We start from the raw sequence: 22253 nt of genomic DNA on the forward strand, positions 1-22253 counted from the left end.
CTGGGCTTCCTGGGTTTCCTCAAAGGCACCAGCTGGACAGAGTCCCTGCGCTTGCAACTCTTTCCGCCGGGGTTAAAATTGGAGACATTTGAAACGAGAGACCCATAATCTGTGGGGGACAAATTATATGGCTGGATCAGTTTGGGCAAGTCACATAATCTTCTTGACCTTCACTTCCTCAGATATAGGGCAAAGACAGAAATAAACAATGGTGACTGCTGACATCACAGAATTAGAGTGAAGACAATAGAGAAAACAAATGATTCTCTAAAGAAATAAAATTAGTATCAAGAAATGCTTGGACCGGCCGGGTGCGGTGGCTCACGCCTGTAATCCCAGCACTTTGGGAGGCCGAGGCAGGTGGATCACGAGGTCAGGAGTTCGAGACCATCCTGGCCAACATAGTGAAACCCCGTCTCTACTAAAAATACAAAAATTATCTGGGCGTGGTGGCGTGTGCCTGTAATCCCAGCTACTTGGGAGGCTGAGGCAGGAGAATCGCTTGAACCAGGGAGTCAGAGGTTGCAGTGAGCCAAGATAGTGCCACAGCACTCCAGCCTGGCAACAGAGCAAGACTTCGTCTCAAAAAAAAAAAAGAAAAGAAAAAAGAAATGCTTGGGCCTTGAGGAAGTGGACTTATGAATTTAGAACAGACCAGCGGGTAGCAGAAGCAGTTCAATTCGGAACTTAATCTAAATGGCCACTATAGGAAGTCTTTCTGCCTAGTGGCATAGGCAAACTTGTGAGTATATTAGCACATATTTGTGTTTGTGCTGCTCTCTTTCATAAATATCAGTCCCTACACCTATTTTAACTGTTCATGAAAATAAAATTTCCTTCTCATTTTACAAATTAAAAGATTTATGAATGTTTTTAAAAAGTACCTCTCACTGTGCAAATATCAATACCAATCAGGCTTTCCAAACAAACATATCTTGTTTGTGACAAGCTATTATCCAAACAGCATATAATTAATTTTCCTGTTACGGGTGGTGCCTTTTTACATGGAATGTTCTCTTGATACTTTAAAGCAAATAGTCCATCATTACAAATTCATTAAGTATTCACAGAGATGCTATTAATCATGATGAACTAATGTGGTATTAATGGGTAGGTTATTAATCTGCAATTACATGCAGATTTCCTAATAAATTCATTTCCTAAGTTTGAGAAAGAAAGCAAAGGAAAAGGAAATGAACAAATCTTTCATAAAACAAATTAAGGGGAAAAAAATCTCTCTCCCTGTACCATAAGATCAGACATACAAAATTCCTGCTGTCTTTGCATTTACCCAATGCAAGGCAAAGAAATTTGCAATATATATGTTTTCATCAAAATAATAATACAAATGGAAGAAAAATTAAAACATCCATGTACCCTGGAGAGGTACTGAATTTCTTCACTGACATACTATGTCCTTAGACATACTAAAGTCTAGCTATTAAATGTGTGGTCCCCAAACCAGCAGCATGGGCATCACCTGAGAACTTTCTGGAACTAAAGACTCTCAGGTCCTTTCTCAGACCTAGTGAATCAGAATCTGCATTTTAACAAAATTCTCAGGTAGTTCATGTGTACATTAAAGGTTGGGATGAACTACAAAGCTGCAAAAGTACAGCTTTGTAGCTACAAATTGGAGTAAGTGGAAGAAGGACGTGAGGGAGTGTTGTTTATATACCATTGTACACTAAAGCGAAGGTATGCTGAGGCAAGGAATCCCACAAGTCTCAGCGAAATTGTTTAAAGCAAATAAGCATGGTGAATGTGACAAGCAGTTGGAAAGCCTGGATTCTCAGAAATATAATTTACATGCCATATTTCATCAGTTTTAAGATGCACATTTATTTCACATCTTAACATCACTGAAATTGGAATCCATCTTCAAACCATCCAGCAGGCATAGTCACAATGTAGTTACCATTGCCTGTCCATACAGGAATTTGATCATAGCCATTCTTAGTGTTGGCATTTCAAATGAGTCGGGTACATGGCTGGTAAATTGCCACTTAAAATGTCTTCAGGAAAATTTCATCATGACTTAGCAATGAAATAAAAACTTACTGCATATCCAAAAAGGCCATCTTGGACAAAAATCCCTGAGGCAGTTAGGGAGTACTTTTTCAAGAAATGTTGAATCGCCACTGTTCTTGATGAGAGACAGAGAGCACAATATTTTGTGAGAAAACAAAAACATTGATGATTTTAAATCAAAGAGACTCTGTGAAGAAATTTTAGAAGTACTTCAAGCAATCTTTTTACTTTTGTTCTCCTTTTTAATGGATGTAAAACAATGATAAATATTAATGTCTGACATGCACACACATGTTTATTGCAGCACTATTCACAATAGCGAAAACATGGAATCAACCTAACTGCCCATCAATGATAGCCTGGATAAAGAAAATGTGGTACACATACCACGGAATACTATGCAGCCATAAAAAAGAATGAGATCATGTCCTTTGCAGGAACGTAGATGGAGCTGGAGGCCATTATTCTCAGCAAACTAATGCAGGAACAGAAAGTCAATACTGCATGTTCTCACTTATAAATGTGAGCTAAATAATGAGAACACATGGACAGAAAGAGGGGAACAACAGATACTGCAGCCTACTTGAGGGTGGAGGGTGGGAGGAGGGAGAGGTTCAGAAAAAAAAAACAACCATCAGGTACTATGCTTAATGTCTGGGTGACTAAATAATCTGTACACCAAACCCCCAAGTCACAAGTTTACCTATATAATGAACCTGCACATGCACCCCTAAACCTATAATAAAAGTTAAAATATTTTTAAAAAGTAATGTCTAAGTAAGGCTAAAAGAACTTCAATGAACACAAAATAAAATTCCAAGTGATAAAAAAGCATCGTGTAATAGCTTACTCTTTAGCTCATGTGAAACAATGGTACCTCTTACAGTTGACAATATTTTTGATTTGATGAAATACAGTATTAATTTTGGTGAGGCTGTGGAAGACTCTGCAGTTTGTATATTCTTCGGCTTAATTTGAAGTCAAATAAACATACCTAACAAAATTGAATATAACTAAATAGCTACCACTTCAGAAGACCTAGTATTTTCATTCTGGAAAGTAATAAATATGTCAGAAATATTGAAGTTATATTTGGATTTAAATGAAAGAAGCCAATATAGAAATTATTCCAAATGACCTCAAAAGCATTTTAAGGGCAATTGAACCTCCGGGTGAGATGAGACATTTTAATTCTTGAGTATTGGGTTTCATATCCAGGGTTCAGGGGCAGAATCAAAAGTTTGGTCCAGTGGGAAGGTGGACACGAGGCCTCTGGCGAGGGCAGCTTTGTGAATGTCCTGAGACACAGCAGGCTGTGCAGCCTTCAGACCTCAGGCGAACCACAATTGCCTCCTTTCTTCACCCAGCACCTCCCACGCATTCCCCACTAGACTTGTCTCATTCTGGCAGCCACCTGCAGCTTTCAAACCCCAGCTTCCTCTTCTCCACAGCTCAGAGATTCCAGGCTGACACCGACACCTTTGACCCCAATTAAAAGAGTAGAATTTTATGTCTGAATCTACTTTCAGTGGTATGTATCCAGACCAATGTGTAAATCAGCAGGAGAAAAAAAATCTCTTCTTTTCTTATGTTATTCTGGGGACTTGGTCAACATGTTGGGGAATGTAAATGGAGAGAAATTAATAAATTAGCTAGGGCACTGCTTGGCATTCATTAATGTCAACTAGCAAAGCATACTGCCAGAGTGGTCATTTTGAACGGTTCTTATCTCAGAAAACTCACAGAAACTTAGCCAATGTACAAAGGTTACAGTTTTCTATTCAGTTAGTTTGGGCACGCCTGGTGGGGAGGGAAGTGGTTAAAAATCCTCACATCTAGCCAGGCGCAGTGGCTCACACCTGTAATCCCAGCATTTTAGGAGGCCGAGGTAGGCGGATCACTTGAGGTCAGGAGTTCGAGACCAGCCTGTCCAACATGGTGAGACCCCGTCTTTACTAAAAATACAAAAATTAGCCAGGCATGGTGGTACGCACCTGTAATCCCAGCTACTCAGGAGGTTGAGGGACGAGAATCCCTTGAACCTAGGAGGCGGAGTTTGCAGTGAGCCGAGATCACACCACTGCACTCCAGCCTGGGCAACAGAGCAAGACTCTGTCTCAAAAAACAAACAAACAAACAAAAATCCTAACAGCCAAGCAGCACCCCAGATCAATTCCATGAGAATCTTTGAGAATGGGCCTCAGGCATCTGTGTTTTATAAGCTTCCTAGTAATTCCACTGCACAGCCAGGGTCAAGAACCACCACTCTAGAACTGTTCTTTTCAGTAGTCCTGTGAGGCTACTGGGTACTTGCAATCTGGCTGGTCCAAATGGAGAAGTGTTGCAAGTTTAAGATATGCACCACATTTCAAAGACTTAGTAGAAAAGAAAGAAGAGAGGCCGGGCGCGGTGGCTCAAGCCTGTAATCCCTGCACTTTGGGAGGCTGAGACGGGCGGATCACGAGGTCAGGAGATCGAGACCATCCTGGCTAACATGGTGAAACCCCGTCTCTACCAAAAAATACAAAAAACTAGCTGGGCGCAGTGGCGGGCGCCTGTAGTCCCGGCTACTCGGGAGGCTGAGGCAGGAGAATGGTGTAAACCTGGGAGGCGGAGCTTGCAGTGAGCTGAGATCTGGCCACTGCACTCCAGCCTGGGCAACAGAGCGAGACTCCGCCTCAAAAAAAAAAAAAAAAAAAAAAAGAAAGAAAGAAAGAAGAGAAAATGCCTCATGGATAAGTTTTCTACATTGATTACATGTAGAAATGACAATATTTTGGATATATTGTGTTAGATAAAATATATAATTCCAACTGCTACTATTTTTACTTTTTAAAATGTTGCTCCTAGAAAACATAAAATCACATGTGACTTCCATTTGTGACTCACATTATATTTTTATTGGACAATGCCACTCTGGAAGTTATCTTTATCGGTCACTAGCTGTGTGAATATGGGTAAATTACTTAACCTCTTGTTATGGTTTGGCTCTGTGTCTCCACCCAAATCTCATCTCAAATTGTAATCCCCATAATCCCCATGTTTTGAGGGAAGAAACTCATGGGAAGTGATTAGGTCATGAGGGCATTTTTCCCCCACGCTGTTCTTGTGATAATGAATGAGTTCTCAAGAGATTTGATGGTTTTATAAGGCAGTTTTCCCTGTTCTTGCTCACTCTCTCTCACCTGCTGCCATGTAAGACATGCCTCCTTCCCCTTCTGCCATGATTGTAAGTTTCCTGAGGCCTCCCTAGCCATGCAGAACTGTGAGTCAATTAAACCTCTTTCCTTTATAAATTACACAGTCACAGGTATTTCTTTATAGCAGTATGAAAACAGACTAATACACCTCTCTAAGCCACAGTTTGCACAACTGTAAAACAGGAATAATATCACCTTTCTAGTTTTCAGGGCTTTTACCAGGTGGTAAAGGTCAAATGGGCCAAATCTAATCCTGGCTCAATTGCATATCAGCCGTGTGACCTTGGGCTAGTTATACTGCTTGGTGCCTGTTTTCTCATCTGTAAAAGGCAGATAAATCTTACATCCTACCTGTTGGGAGCTCAGTTCAGAGTCCAATAAATGATAACTAATGATATTATTAAATAAGGTCACCTCAATAAAGTGCCCAGCCCTGTTAGGTCCTTCCCTAGGTGATATACTCTTACAATTTTTTAAATCTATTAAAGGCTCACTTCACAGTAATAAATTGAAATATCTCCCCATTAGTAGTAAATCAGAGGAGAAATGGGGATTTTGTCACATTGTAAAGATGCTTGACCCATCCACACCTCAGTCACAGTTGAAAAGTTCTCAGAATTGGGGGTGAGAGCACAGCTGAAACCATCTAATCAGAGAGTATGGAATACAAGGATAAAATTTTCAACTCGGTTCCACTATGAATGCTAGCATGCAACCAACTTTTTAATTTTTATAGGGCTTCCATTCTGCCCTTGATCAACTCAGTGTATGGTAAAGGTAAGGGATTCACCCATCTCTCTAAGGTGCAGGACATCTGAGTCATCTGCTTCTGCTGTGAAATCTGGATGCCCCTGGAAGTTCTCACTAAAATCCCATATTCTCAGCTCATTATTATTCTGGCTTCTGGCAACCAACAGCAGGAACACGTAGATCCTTGGAGAAGCTTCAGGAATTGTTACCACCAAAGCTCATGTGGGTATGCCTCCCAACAGTTACCACCAAAGCCAGCTAGGATTTTTCTTTCCTTTCCAAACAGTCATCCTCTTTCAGGAAATAGTTTTTCAAAAATATGCAATCCTTCTGAACAACTGCAAAGTAAAATACACTTAAACATACCAACCTTGTAAAACAGGACCTGGGTGTGGGCAGGTGGAGAAGTGTCATTGTGGGTGTATATGTCTTTCTCAGGATGCACATATCCTGTGTCATTAGTCATGCTGAGGAACTTATATTTAGTCAAAGGAACCTAAATTTAGTCCACAATCTTCTAAAGTGAAATGTTTCTTTCCTCCTACAACATTCAAGCTAACGCACAGGAAACTTTTCATAATGTGTGGCAATATTTATGCTACAAAAATGCCCCCTTGTCTGCTTTCCCATTCATTTTTTTCAGCCAATATTCCCATGCATAGCATTTTGCAGGCTGTTGCTCCACTTCTCAGAAACCTTAGCATTCCCTGCTGCAAGTCAAAAATCTCGCCAATGGATTTCAACATCTTTTATCTCCTGTCTTCTCTCACCAAGGGCCCTGTTCATTCCTTCCTTCCAACAAAGCCAAGCTATATATATTGGGTCTGACCCTTAGGACTTAGCTCCTAGCACCTCCAGGTTTGCAGTTCCCCCACTCCCTTACTCTCCAACCTTCTAAGTTCAATCAAGAGCCCCTGTCTTCAATATTGAATAACAAGCTAGCTCTTTTGTACACCATGTATCTACTTAGGAATAAACACTCTACTTGGTGTATTACTATTTTCAATCACTTGCACTCTTCACAAATATTATTAACTACATCACAGCAAAAGCTATATCATTTTGAATAAGAATTGACCTTTTTTTTTTTTTTTTTGAGACAGGGCTTTGCTCTGTCACCCAGGCTGCAGTGCAGCGGCACAATCTTAGCTTACTACAGCCTTGAATTCCTGGGCTCAAGCATTCCTCCCTCTCCAACTTCCTGAGTAGCTGGGACTACAGTTGTACACTGCCAGGTCCAGAATTGACCTTTAATGCCCTGCTTTCATGATAAGCACATGGCAAGCCTTAGTAATTTCACCTGAAAATATACAGGTTCCATGGCATAGACAATCATAAAGCCTGCATTTAATCAGTTCAAGGGTTGGTACTGGCACAAACTCCAGTTTCATCTAATATCCTCATAAACACATATTAACTGTCAGTAACATTCTCATTACCCAGGGAGTCTAGACAGTGAAGTACTCAAAGATTTGGGCATGAGTGGACTCATGAGGCCATGTAATAGCCAATGCCACTCCCAGCACCTGAATTAAGATGGATCAAGAAACTGGAGCTAAATAAAACTATGCCTTCTTGAATCTTGCGCCAGCAATCCTTATATACACTGGGGTTCTTAATGGTTTTTTCTGCCTACATCTCTTGGGCAGTCTGTTGAAACCTATGGACCATTCTGAGAATACTGCTTCTAAGCGCATAAGAAACATAGGCTTACAAAGAAAAACAGGTATTTCAAAACACAGCAAAACATTTTTCACTGTGTGAAATTATTTATATATGCTATTTGATTAATTCATTAAATACCAAGCCCTAATGAGTCTGACAACTACTACAATTTTGAAGTAGTGATACATGTACATAACATTTCAAGATACCTGCAACATCTGCAGTAAGGTAGAAAAATAACCATGATTGCTGTTGGTAACAAAGTCACGGGCACTGCTAATAGTACCAGGGTTTGTTGCCTACATTCGTAAACAAAATGCTAAAATTCTGTGAGAGGTTAGTGAAAATAAAGGTGCAATTTTTCCCATCCAAGTACCTGAATTTTATTGACAGCCCTCTTGTGGGAAGACTGTGGACTCAAGTTAAGGATCTCCTAGGGATGAGAAAGAAGACAGAACAAAGGGAAACTGGGGCTGCGCACGTTGGTTCACACCTGTAATCCTAACACTTTGGCAAGCCGAGGCGTGTGGATCACCTGAGGTCAGGTGTTTGAGACCAGTCTGGCCAATATGTTGAAACCCTGTCTCTACTAAAAAGTACAAGAAATTAGCCGGGCATGGTGGCAGGTGCCTGTAGTCCCAGCTACTCGGGAGGCTGAGGCAGGAGAATGGCGTGAACCCGGGAGGCAGAGCTTGCAGTGAGCCAAGATCTCGCCACTGCACTCCAGCCTGGGTAACAGAGTGAGACTCTGTCTAAAAAAAAATTAACTAAATTAAAATTAAAATTAAAATATTAGCCAGGTGGGATGGCAGGCGCCTGTAATCCCAGCTACTTGGGAGGCTGAAGCAGGAGAATCATTTGAATCGGGGAGGCGGAGTGAGACTCCGTCTCCAAAAAAAAAAAAAAAAAAACGGGAAATTGGTAGCAATTTTTTTAAGTGACATCCAGAGAAGCTCTAGAGAAGCATAAGAGAATACTTGTTCTTATTTTTACCAATTCCCCTTCCTCTTCTTTCTCTTCCTGTAGGAGTGATTTAAAAATCACATGGCCTCCAATGAATGTGTTATCTGACAATTAGATCATCAAAACTGTCCAGGGTTTAGAGTCATGACCAAGGTCTGGCAATGAAAGTTGGGAATATGTACAAATGTCCTCATCTGCTGTTTTTTATCTCCAGCCTTGCTTTTTTCAGAATCAGCTTCCTTATTTACAGGCATGTGGGGAGTTTGAGAAAGAAAAAACTAGATCACAACATTTTATTTTAATAGTGATGTCAAGGTCTTCTTATAAGTTATTTTTATTTCACTGGAGAACATTTCTTAAGCATCTACTATGTGCCAAGCACTTTTAAAACATTAATTTAACCCTTGTGAAATTAACAGTAACAGATTCCATTTATTGAACCTTGTATAGAAGACTTTCTACACATCTCATTGGATTTGTCCAACAGTATTACCAGATAAGAAACTGAAGCTCAGAAAGAAGTAGTTTGCCCATGGCCACACAGCTGATAAGTGGCAGAATCCTTTTTTTTTTATTTTTTCACAACCCAAACTTGAACCACATCCTGCAAGTTATTTTTCTTGTATGTCACTTGCACCAGATCCCACCAACAGAGAGTCTTAGAAGGGCCCAGGCCTGTCTCATTGCCCACGTCCCTGTCCTGCCTTCCTGAGGCCCAGAACACAAATGGAAAATGACTGATGATTTTGCTTCCCCTCCTTTCAGGGGCAAGCCCCAGTTGCATCTCAAGAGTCTTCCGGGACTATGGGCACAGGAGGAGATGCAGTGAAAGGGAGAAGAAAAAGCCATTCCTCTCTACCCAGTCAGCTGCCCCCACAACTGCATTCAGCCAACCACAGAGGGCACATTCCTTTTCTCCTTTCTTTAGGAAGTATTTACTGAGCACCTCCTATGGCAGGCACTATGCTTGTGCTGCGGTCACAGTGACACCCAAAATGGAGTTTCTCACAGAGTTTAACATCTACAGGAGTGGGGGGTGGGTGTAACTGAGAAGAACAGCAAGCATGTACACAAATGAGATCATTTCAGATGGTTATAAGGACCACAAAGGACACAAATACAAAGGGATTGGAGATTGGGTAGGGGACTATTTTTTTTTTTTTTTTTTTTTTTGAGATGGAGTCTCGCTCTGTTGCCCTGGATGAAGTGCAGTTGTGCAATCTCAGCTCACTGCAACCGTGGCCTCCCCGGCTCAAGTGATCCTCCCACCTCAGCTCCTGAGTGGCTGGGACTACAGACATGTGCCACCAGGTCTGGCTAATTTTTGTTGTTGTTTTTTATTCTGTTGGCCAGGCTAGTCTCGAACTCCTGGCTTCAAGTGATCTGCCCACCTTGGCCTCTCAAAGTGCTAGGATTACAGCCGTGAACCACCGCACCCAGCCAGAGGACTAATTTAAATCAAGGTGTTCTCTGAGCTTTCTCTAGCACTGAAATCCATCTGAGTTATTTCCAGATAGTTCACCTTGCTAACAGCCGGTTCAGGGCTCTAGAGCAATGCTTTCTGGTAGAAATATTACCCAAACCACGTATGTAATTTTTAATTTTCTTGTAGCTAAATTTAAATAAGTAAAAAGAAACAGGTGAGATGTTTAATGGTATATCTTATTTGCCTTACTATAACTCAGAATATTATTTCTACATGCAATTACTTATTATAAATGAAACCATCGATTTATTAATGAGAGTGCTTTCATTTTAAAAAATGAAGTATTTAAAATTTGGTGTATATTTCACACTTACATCACACCTCAATTCCACCTAGCCATATTTTCGAGTACTCAAAACCCACAGTGGCTAGTGGCTGCCATGCTGAGCAGGACAGCTCTAGAGCATTGATTACAGTACCTATGGGAACACTTGTGAAGTGCAGATTGTAATTTCCATTAGGATAGACTAGGGGACCTTATTCTTCTTATTATTATTATTTTGAGACACAGTCTCGCTCTGTCACCCAGGTTGGAGTGCAGTGGAGCGATTTTGGCTCACTGCAGCCTCCGAGTAGCTGGGATTACGGTTCCCGCCACCACGCCCAACTAACTTTTGTATTTTTAGTAGAGACAGGGTTTCACCATATTGTCCAGGCTGGTCTTGAGCTCCTGGCCTCAGGTGATCCACCCACCTCAGCCTCCCAAAGTGCTAGCATTACAGGTATGAGCTACCCCGCCCAGCCTAGGGGACCTTATTAATCTTTATGCTTCTGTATCCCTTCTGTCTAACACAATGCCTCTTGCTAGATATGAATGAGGAAGTATAAATTCTGGTTATTAGCAACAATCTCATGACCAAACAGACTTAGAAGGAAATATGACATGGTGGATGTCAGAGTAGAGAGAGAAAGAAAAAAAAAATGTGATCCTTAATGTTCAGCTGCTGGATCAGCCCTTACCTGAAGTCTAAGTAATTACTAGACTTTTTGGTTACATGAGTCAGCATATTTTATTGTTTAAGCCAGTTTGAGTTGGGGTGTCTGTTACTTATGGCTGAAAGCAATTAGTGCCAGGAATAAAAGTAAATGCTTGGTAAATAGGACTATTTTCACAGATCAGTTAGTACAATCAAAATGCTGTGCATTTCAATCTATTTGAAGCAGTGAATTTACCCCAACTGAACATCATACAACTTAGAACAAATGTAATGAACAGAGCTGGTTCTTACGAAGCATACCCAACTTATTTGTAGTAGAAACCACTAATGACAGAGGAGCTACATTAAAGCAATAGGGGAAGAGATCAGATCTTAAAATGGAAGGCTAAGAGCAGACAACAGTCAAAAAGTAAGACAAGGACATGGACTGAGGGTGGAAAAGCACACATAAGAAGAAAACCTGGCCGGGAGTGGTGGCTCACACCTGTAATCCCAGCACTTTGGGAGGCAGAGGCAGGTGGATCACCTGAGGTCAGGAGTTTGAGACCAGCCTGGTCAACACGGCAAAACACCATCTCTACTAAAAATATAAAAATTAGCTGGGCATGTTTCATGTGCCTGTAATCCCAGCTACTCAGGAGGCCGAGGCAGGAGAATTGCTTGAACCAGGGAGGCAGAGGTTGCAGTGAGCCGAGATCATGCCAGTGCACTCCAGCACTCCAAAAAAAAGAAAAAAGAAAACCTGACAGGCTGACTGTCAGAACTACCAGAACACAAGCTTTTACACACGGTAGTCATTCTGATGGCCTCTTTAGTTCATTTAGCTATTTAGAAAGAGAACATATCCTAGAGATACACTCACATCTTCCACAGGGCGTTCAGAAAAAAAAAAAACAAAAAACTTATTTTTATATTTTTCCAGTTTTCCAATTTTTAGTGTTTATGGATACATTATAGTTTACATATTTATGGGGTACATGTGATTATCTGATACAAGCATACAATGTAATGATCAACTTTGGGTAATTGGGATATCCATTGCTTCAAACATTTATCATTATTTTGTGTTGGGAATATTTCATATCTAGCACTAGGTTTGTTTTGGTTTTGTTTTGTTTTTTTGAGCTGGAGTCTCACTCTGCTGCCCAGGCTGGAGTGCAGTGGTGCTATCTTGGCTCACTGCAACCTCTGCCTCCCGGGTTCATGCAATTCTCCTGCCTCAGCCTCTGGAGTAACTGGGATTACAGGTGCCCGCCACCATGCACAGCTAATTTTTTGTGTTTTTAGTAGAGATAGGGTTTCACCATGTTGGCCAGGCTGGTCTCGAACTCCTGACCTCACGTGACCCACCTTCCTGGGCTTCCCAAAGTGCTGGGACTACAGGCATGAGTCACCGCCCCCGGCCCTAATCTGATAACTTCTTACCTTCTCCTCACACTCCATGCACCATGCACACCTACCAATACTCAAATGGTGTATGAGAGCAGGAAAACCCTGCACAACAACAAACTTTTCAAGTAAAATTATTTCATCTCACATTCCAAAAGTCTTCGATACAGGCCCAAATCTTCATGCAGCACCCCTTTGCACATATAGGACTGTAGTGATGTATTTGTAACTTGGCAATTGGTTACTTCCTGTGTGGCCACATGAAAAAGAGCCAGCATGATCTGAGAAAAATGAGAATCTTCTCTGAGGGGGTGCACCCCAGTTTACATAGGAGACTCACTCAAAACTACAGAGGCTGAGTTTTCACTGGTAATAAAAAGCCCACCGCAATGGATGGTTGGTCCTTAGCACTTCCCCGCTGCATCCCCACATTTACCAGTCTGATATTTGTTTCAAAGAACTTCATGAAGTGTACGGATGCAAGTGGCTCACACCTGTAATCCCAGCACTTTGGGAGCCTAAAGCGGGCAAATCACCTGAGGTTAGGAGTTCAAGACCAGCCTGGATGACATGGGGAAACCTTGTCTCTACTAAAAATGCAACAATTAGCTGGGCATGGTGGCAGGCGCCTGTAATACCAGCTACTAGGGAGGCCAAGGCAGGAGAATCACTTGAACCTGGGAAGTGGAGGTTGCAGTCAGGCGAGATGGTGCCACTGTATACCAGCCTGGGCAACAAGAGTGAAACTCCATCTCAAAAAATAATAATAATAAAATAATTAAAAAATTAAGAACTTTATGAAGTCAAAGCTCTACTATACATACAACATGAGGAAAATGACAATTCACTGTCTTCAATAATCTGAACTTCCTAATTACTAAATGACTTTATAGGAACTGAAGTTTTCAGTTTTCCATTGTCTGCAAAAGATGATTTGGCTAGGAAAAAAAGATTATTTGGAGTGGGGGGTATTTAATTACGAGAACTATTTGAATCTCAGTCAGAGGTGTTTACAAATAAATGGTCTATGAATCACAATCATCTCTATCTGTTCATTAATGCAGAGTCCCTACTTCATCTTATTGTTCTGCTGAAGCTGTGTTTGAAAATAATATATTGCATTTCTTCACAAAATACTGGCAAAGATAGCTATTCCATAATAGAGCTGATCTGGCTGTACCTTGAGTCATCTGTCTTCTACGTGACATAAGTGTTCTAGCTCATTCATTGCCTCATGTTTCATAAGTGCTCATTTGCTACATTTCCATCTGCTCATCCATAAGCAATGCATGCTGTGTCTTCTTCATGGTCACATGAAGACAAATTTGGGGGGGTTACAGAATGTGGATCTTAAGACAAACATCTGATTATATTTGACTTTTTAAAAAATCTCACTTCTTGGAGAGAATAAGAAGTAATTTTATTTTCCAAGTAGGAATCTGAGTCTTATATGCCATTTAAAGAAAAAAATTCACAAAGCCAGGTTGCTCACTTCAGTAGAGGGCAATTTTTCATCAGCCAGGTCTGTGAAGTCCATTTTATTTCACAAATTGGACAGCCGTATCTGTGTGTTTTCTATCAGCCTTAAGAAAATGGTACTCTTTTGATTGGTAGTACTGGGTTTTATTTTGGGATGTTCTCTCTTTTTATCAAGAGTGAGGAAAAATATCTTGACAGTATTCAATATTTTTGAAAGCACATGATATTTACACAAAGGATAAGACCAGAATAAAACTTAAAGCATCTGATAGACATTACTTCATGAATCTTAGAACTATCTTTGAAACAAAGCGAGGAACAAAGGACAAATATTTACGGAAGGTCTGCTATGTGCCAGGAACTGGACTGGGTAATTCATGTAAATCATCTCCTTCAATCTTCACAAAACCCCTATGATATGGGTATTCTTTTTTCCAAATATATATATTTTTTATTTCAATAGCTTTTAGGGTACATAACCAGTAGTTTCTGGTTATGTAGATTAATTGGATAGTGGTAAAGTCTGAGATTTTAGTGCACCTGTCACCAAGTAGTATATTTTGTATGCACCCTATAGTTTTTTTATTCCTCACCCTTCTCCCACCCTCCCCCTTTTGAATCCAAGGTCAATTACACCACTCTGTATGCCTTTGCGTACCCGGATATGTGTATTCTTATCTCCATTTTAAAGATAAGAAAACTGAACTAGGTGAGGTCAGTAATTGGCCCAGAGTGATACAGAGGGAAAATGAAAGGGAATCAGGATTCAAATCCAGCTCGATGTTTCTAAACTCATGCTCCAAGGGGCTTACAATGAAGAAAACATTAAAAATAACCTCAATAACACAGGCATTGATTAAGTAAATTATAGTATATCCGGCTGGGTGTGGTGGCTCACGCCTGTAATCCCAGCACCTGGGGAGGCTGAGGCAGGCGGATCACCTGTGACCAGGAGTTTGAGACTAGCCTGGCCAACATGGTGAAACCCCGTCTCTATTAAAAATATAAAAATGATCTGGGCATGGTGGCACATGCCTGTAATCCCAGCTACTTGGGAGGCTGAGGCATGAGAATCACTTGAACCTCAAAGGCAGAGGTTGCAGTGAGCTGAAATCGTGCTACTGCACTTCCAGCCTGGGCAACAGAGCAAGGCTCTGTCATAAATAAATAAGTAAATAAATAAATTAAATAGAATGTATTATATGGTCCCTTAGAAGAGATATGTAATTTTATGTCTATATTTGCATTTAAAAAGTTGTTACTGCTGGGTGGTGAAGTATACTTCTTTTGTTGTTTATTTACGATTGGTCTACAGTGAGCCTGTATTACCTGGATGGAATGATAAATGAATAGATAGTTGGATGACAAGGTAGACAGACTGACAGACACACAGATAGATGTAGAATATATTAAAAGATATAGATAAAATTTAAAGATTCAGTGTTTCAGGAAAAGAAGTAAGACTTTTAGCACATTTGACATTTGAAAACCTCTATACACTTTAGGAATATCTAATCATCTGTAACATACCTGCAGAGTTCAGAAAAAAATCTATATATCTGTATCTATATCGGTATTTATCTATACATTTATAGATATATTTTATCATATACCATCTGCCCATACATATAAAAGTATATAAATGTATATGTAGAGGATGATACAGTATATGTACATTTACAGATGGACAATGAAAGTGTATATATAATAGAATAAATGTAGTAAATGGTAATAATCAGGGAATCTGGGTAAAGGGTACATAGATGTTCCTTGTGCTATTTGTTCAACTTCTCAAAGTTTGAATTATCTCAAAATAAAAAGTTTATAAATCTAATAGATATTTTATGCAGTTGTTTTTTGTTTTTTTGAGATAGAGTTTTACTCTGTCACTCAGACTGGAGTGCATTGGCACGATCTTGGCTCAATGCAACCTCTGCCTCCTGGGTTCAAGCGATTCTCCTGTCTTAGCCTCCTGAGTAGCTGGGATTACAGGCGCCTGCCACTACACCTGGCTAATTTTTGTATTTTTAGTAGAAACAGGTTTTCGCTACATTGGCCAGGCTGGTCTTGAACTCCTGACCTCAAGCGATCCACCCACCTCGGCCTCCCAAAGTGGTGGGATTACAGGCCAGAGCCACTGTGTCCAGCTATTTTATATTTTACCTATTTTTGTTACAAGATACTAATTTTAAGAGACCCTCTTCCACCATTTGCTCTCCTTCTTGACATTTGAAACAAGAACCCCACAACCAGTTTGTGAATTTGACCTTTATAATGCTTGTTATAGAGTAACTTGGGATTTATTGAATTATATCCTTCCCAGAGCATAGAAACATATATAGGGAGCCTCCCACTTTGTTTGACTATGCCAGCACAATCTTAATAACAGAGTTTGACAAACCTAGTACACAAAACAATCACAAACCAGTATGAATCATAAATACAGACACAAATGTGTGAAACAAAATGCTAGCTTCTTCAATTCTGGTAATGTCTTAAAAAAAAAAATACAAACCATTAATCGGCAGGATTTATTTCAAAATTATAAGTTTAGTTCAGCAGGGGTAAATCAAGATAAGGTAAAAGAGATACTCTATCTGAGTCTCTTGATAAATGGCAAAGAGGCATTTTTCTTGGGCAGCACCTTTTTGCAAACTAGGAACAACAGAACACAAAAAAGAATAGCTATCTAAAACAAACAAAAAGTGTATGTTTTCAGGGGAAATACTGGAGGCATTACCACCTAACCAAGGAATAAGAAACTTACACCCATTATCATTGCTATTATTCAACACTGTTCTGGTATTTTTGTTTTTTGAGATGAAGTCTCACTCTGTCTGTCGCCCAGACTAGAGTGCAGTGGTGCGATCTCAGCTCACTGCAACCCCTGCCTGCTGGGTTCAAGCAATTCTCCTGCCTCAGCCTCTTGAGTAGCTGGGATTACAGGCGTGAACCACCATGAGTGGCTAATTTTTTTATATTTTTAGTAGAGACGAGGTTTTACCATGTTGGCCAGACTGGTCTCAAACTCCTGACCTGAAGGTGATCCACCTGCCTTGTGTAATCCCAAAGTGCTGGGATTACAGGCATTAGCCACCATGCTCAGGCTGTTCTAGTATTTCTTACATTTATTATTAACTATCTAAGAAATCCAAAGAAGCTACCAAGGAGCTATCAACTAATTAGACAGTTCTAATTGAATCCAATACATACATTCAAAGCTTTACTTTATACTAGGCATCAGGGACTGGCAAACTGTTTATAAAAGTCAAACAGTAAATATTTTAGGGTTTTTGGGCCATCCAGTTTCCATGGGAACTATTCGGTTGTGCCACTGGAGAGCAAAAGCAGCCATTGATAATGCGTAAGTGAATGGATGTGGCTGTGTTCCAATAAAACTTCCAGGCAGTGGACTGGATTTTGTCTACAGGCCATGGTTTTCTAACTTCTACTTTATACCACAGAAAGCAGTTGATGGGAAAAAGTTATCCTTTAAAACATAAAAAAAAAAAAAAGAAAAGAAAAAGAAATATAAAGACCCAGAAACAAACTTTTTTTTTTTTTTTTTTTTTTTTTGAGATAGAGTTCAGAGTTTCACTCTTGTTGCCCAGGCTGCAGCGCAATGGCGCGATCTCGGCTCACTGCAATCTCTGCCTCCCAGTTCAAATGATTCGCCTGCCTCAGCCTTCTGAGTAGCTGGGATTACAGGCACCACCACGCCCGGCTAATTTTTTAATTTTTAGTAGAGCCTGGGTTTTTATATGTTAGCCATGGCTGGTCTTGAACTCCTGACCTCAGGTGATCCACCCGCCTCGGCCTCCCAAAGTGCTGGGATTACAGGCATGAGCCACCGTGCCCAGCTGAAATAAACTTTCTAAAAGGCAATTTGGCTATATGCATCAAAAATGAAATCTAGAGTACTCTTTCAACCCAGTAATTCCATTTCTGGGAATTTATCCTAAGGATACATTTAGATCATTTAGATAAGGACATAAAGATGTGTACACAAGGATGTTTATTACAATGTTATTTATAATAAGAAAAGTTGGCCAGGTGCGGTGGCTCACGCCTGTAATCCCAGCACTTTGGGAGGCTGAGGCAGGCCAATCACTTGAGGTTGGGAGTTCAAGACTAGCCTGACCAATATGGTGAAACCCCATCTCTACTAAAAATACAAAAATTAGCCAGGCATGGTGGCAAGTGCCTGTAATCCCAGCTACTCAGAAGGCTGAGGCAGGAGAATCACTTGTTTGAACCCAGGAGGCTGAGGTTGCAGTGAGCCGAGATAGTGCCATTGCACTCCAGCCTGGGCGACAAGAGCAAGCAAGCAAGAAAGCAAGAAAGAAAAGGTATCTACTGACATAATCTATGTCTATGAGGAATGTATCGTTTCTGAAAATAAGTTAGAGTAGTATGCATAATATCAGCTAATTTTTAAAATGTATAGGTGTGCATATGAAGTTATGTATATGGACCCACACGTGCAACAAAACCTGGAAAGAAATATCCCCAACTGCTTTATTAGCAGTTATTTCTTATGATGGATTTATGAGCGACCTTTCTTCTAATTTTTGCTCTCTTTTTATTTCTTCAATGGAGCTGGGAAATAAAATTTTTGATTTTTAAAAGGAAGCTAGCAAATACAAAAACCCTGTGCTAAACAATTTACTCGCATTTCTATTGATTTTGAAGGAGCCTATCGACAGTACCCTCCTCAAACAAAGCATATTGATATACTGATTTTAACTTTTATGTTAAAATTCCAGACACCCCTGAAAAGTTATTTAAGTTATCGTTAACCACTTCATGTCCTAAAGATAGAAATCTTCGGGTTATAACTAATGCAAAAGGAGCATATGTCTGGAAATCTTGTAGTTTTCTTATCCTTCAGTAATGTTTCTGCATGCATGACTGTGCGTGTGTGTGTGTGCACATGTGTGTGTACACATCTGTCTATTGAGTAAGAAAAGCAAGATAAGGTAAATAGGAAATGGACAAGAATGGTAAATCAAAGATCAACATGAATGAATGTCCTACAGGGAAATAAGTATTAGTAAACTCACTCCTCAAGGTCTTATTTATGATTTTATAGTATGAGAACCTTCCTTTGGGTTGAGGAGAAAACCCTGACATCCTTGCAAATTCTCATTTATAATTTACCAAGACTGAATTTGGGTCTCCTAATAGAAAATATTAAATCCATGTGATATATATCTAGTTGTGGCATTTAAGCACATTTTTCCTCATAATTGACAATAGGTAGCTAATTATTTATTTTGCCAAGAGTTTTACTTATTGTAAAATGATACATATTTAATTTTCAAGTATTTAAAATCTCGGGGAAATGCAAATGGGAAGGGAAAATGATTTTTATAACTTCTCAGGAGTTCTTTGTAGGCGTTACTGAATGCAAGTTACATGGTGTAACTCACAGTTGTCAAAAAGAGCCAAAAAAAACCCCACTATTTTTGCCTTCTCAAAACAATTACCTTATCTGGCTTTGAAATCTTCCTACTTCCCTCCTGAAGTGGCCTTCTCCAATAGCTTAGCATAAAAATTAGATCCAATGCTAACAGAATATCCTCCAATAATAGACATTTCCAACTTTGGTGGGGGGCGGGGGGATTTCTTTGAGCACATATGTATGTTTGTGTGCATGCACGTGTGAGTATGTGTGTGTGAGCTTGTCATTGCTAGAGTGGCCATGGGAGAAAAGTGAATCTCCCTAGAGCCAACTTAGAAGTTAACAGGAACAATATGACAACCACAAGGTCATCCAGAGTTCTCAAAAGTGATGTCAAAAGATGATGAGGTGTTAAGTACATTTTGTAAGCCATGAAAATCCAGGACACAATCAGCAAGAAATGAAGTTTGCTCTGAATACGACAGACAAATGAGTATATTGATACAATTTTCATTAACTATTCCTTTGCTTGCAATCTCAGTCAAATGCTCTTTATCCTTCAGCAGAATTTACTATTACCAAACATGAACATAACAACCTACATTAGTCTTATGTTGAGATCTGGGAGATCAAAATTCTGCAAACTTTCCTTTCAACCTTTCATTTAAAAAAGTCTTGGAAATGAATTTAGCATAGTTAAAAAGTGAGAAGTCATGCTTCAAATCCCAAACTATATTTTTCCTGTCAAATATTGCTCTCTGTAAAGTGCATCACCAAACCCCAGTAGAAACTTACCCTTCAACTTGAGGTCAACATTATGTCTCAGCCAAGGATAAACCCCATAGCTTGGCATATCTTCGGGAATTGGATTATCGCTTATCCAGCCATCACAAGCGAACCGGAAGAAATTATCACAAGGATCCACAGACAGATTTACTTTACTTAAGATAGCAGCAGCTATTTAGAAAGAAAATCATAGGATTGATGATAAGCACTGAATGTTGTGTACTGTTCTTTTCCAAATTAAACAACGATTTCATATCAACCAGTTTCCAAGTCTTGGCATTTATATTTCCCCTTAAAAAAACTCTCTGAATCTACCTCACTATATGAATGACTACATTCAAAGTGAATGGACAGGCCGGGCGCAGTGGCTCACGTCTGTAATCCCAGCACTTTGGGAGGCCGAGGCAGGTGGACCACCTGACATCGGGAGTTTGAGATCAGTCTGGCCAACATGATGAAATCCCACCTCTACTAAAAATACAAAAATTAGCCAGATATGGTGGTGCATGCCTGTAATCCCAGTTACTCGGAGGCTGAGGCAGGAGAATTGCTTAAACTCAGGAGGCAGAGTTTACAGTGAGCCGAGATCGCACCATTGCAGTCCAGCCTGGGGTGACAAAGTGAAATGGTCTCTCAAAAAAAAAAAAAAAAAAAAAAAAAAAAAAGTGAATGGATAAAAGTTTGGTGGTATTATCACTACTGGCTTTGCAGGATCACCCCTAACATCTGTGGGGTATGGGACAGGAATACAAATAGAGTATGTGGTCAATTATTTGCAAAGATAACTGTGACTCTTTCTTCTATCCTGCTTGTCCTTCTGCAAAGTGACCTTGTTGCTCTTCCCATCAAGTGGTAGAGTCTATTTCCCCTGCCTTGAATTTGGACTGACCTTGTCACTTGCTTTGACCAACAGAATTGGCAGAAGTAACTTTCTGTGAGTTTCAAAGCTAAGCCTTAAGAGGCCTTGCACCTTCCATATTAACTCCCTTTGAATGGACCCCTTTAGCTGCCCTTTGAAGCAGCCTCCTGGAGGACAAGAGGCTACATAGAGAAGAACCAAGCCAGCACAACTGCCAGACGTTGACTGAGGCCATCATTCACCTTCCAGTCCAGGCACCCCTCTAGCTGAATGCAGCTGCACAAATGAGCCTAGGCAAAAATCAGCAGAGAAACCATCCACCAAACCCACAAAATCATGAGAAATAGCAAAGGATTTTTGTTCCAGGCCTCTATGGTTTGGGTGGTTTGCCTCACAGTGAAGGCTAATGGAAACAGAAGTCCATATGTCATCTAGCTAAATATTTAAAAATTATATTTACAATATACTTTCAAATTCTTGAGCTCCTTGATATTCAGTGTAGCTCTCAGAGAAATAAAGCCCCAGAAGAGACCCACACAGATCCTGGAAGGGAGCTTGGGGCCATCGGGCAGGGAATTCTGGGGTGTAGAAGGAAAGGACTGCCTACTTGGCTCCACAGACGCCTTGATTGGAGGAGAGGCATGGCCAGAGGAGGGCCAAAGTAGCGTGTTCTAAATGAGGGACCCAGGTCTAGCGGTAGAACTGAGTATGTGTATAAGTTAACAGAAAGACACAATAGACTGATCTACCATTTTTTTTCCTCTTTCATAAGCCTATACACAATTACATATAGAAGATAGCCCATAGGTAGGAGATGTGTGCATAAATACGTAACCATGAGCTTTAAAAGAAAACCCTTCATTACAAAATAAGAAGTTTCCAAAATTCCCAATATTGAACTCCAACGCCCTTCCAACTGCCATACAATTGCTGGCTACCACTCTACACAAAGATATGTACCAACTGACTTTTTAAAAACTAGTCAATATTTTAATGACATTGGAAAGATGACATTCTGGGCAATTTTCATACTTTAAATAATGCCAGAATATATTTTTGTTTGAAGTAATGAAAACCCAATGAGATTTCAGCTAAATATGAATGAACTGCCCCAAAAAAGTACAATCTGTGTAAATTTTGATACATATCTTACAGTTTGGTTACATGTGTGGTTCCTTCAGGTTTAAAAATAAGACTAGATATTTCTCCAGCCTAGATTTTCTACAAAAATTTCAAACAGCCTTTTGTCTTTAATGAAGTGAATAATATAAAAACATTCTAATTTCTATAGGCCCTCAAAATC

The 22253-nt window shown here is 40.0% G+C and overlaps 1 protein-coding gene across 1 annotated transcript in view; it reads right to left on the bottom strand.

Annotated features, from left to right (window-relative positions):
* The window catches only part of PHEX (phosphate regulating endopeptidase X-linked), a 224096-nt gene that overhangs the window by 190073 nt on the left and 11770 nt on the right, over positions 1-22253 (bottom strand). Inside the window, exon 3 of the mRNA XM_007991285.3 lies at positions 20101-20262. Coding sequence (XP_007989476.1) covers positions 20101-20262 — 162 coding nt within the window. The remainder of the gene's footprint in view (positions 1-20100; positions 20263-22253) is intronic.

This window comes from Chlorocebus sabaeus, chromosome X (genome assembly GCF_047675955.1).
Source record: "Chlorocebus sabaeus isolate Y175 chromosome X, mChlSab1.0.hap1, whole genome shotgun sequence".
In the NCBI taxonomy this organism is placed as follows: domain Eukaryota; kingdom Metazoa; phylum Chordata; class Mammalia; order Primates; family Cercopithecidae; genus Chlorocebus; species Chlorocebus sabaeus.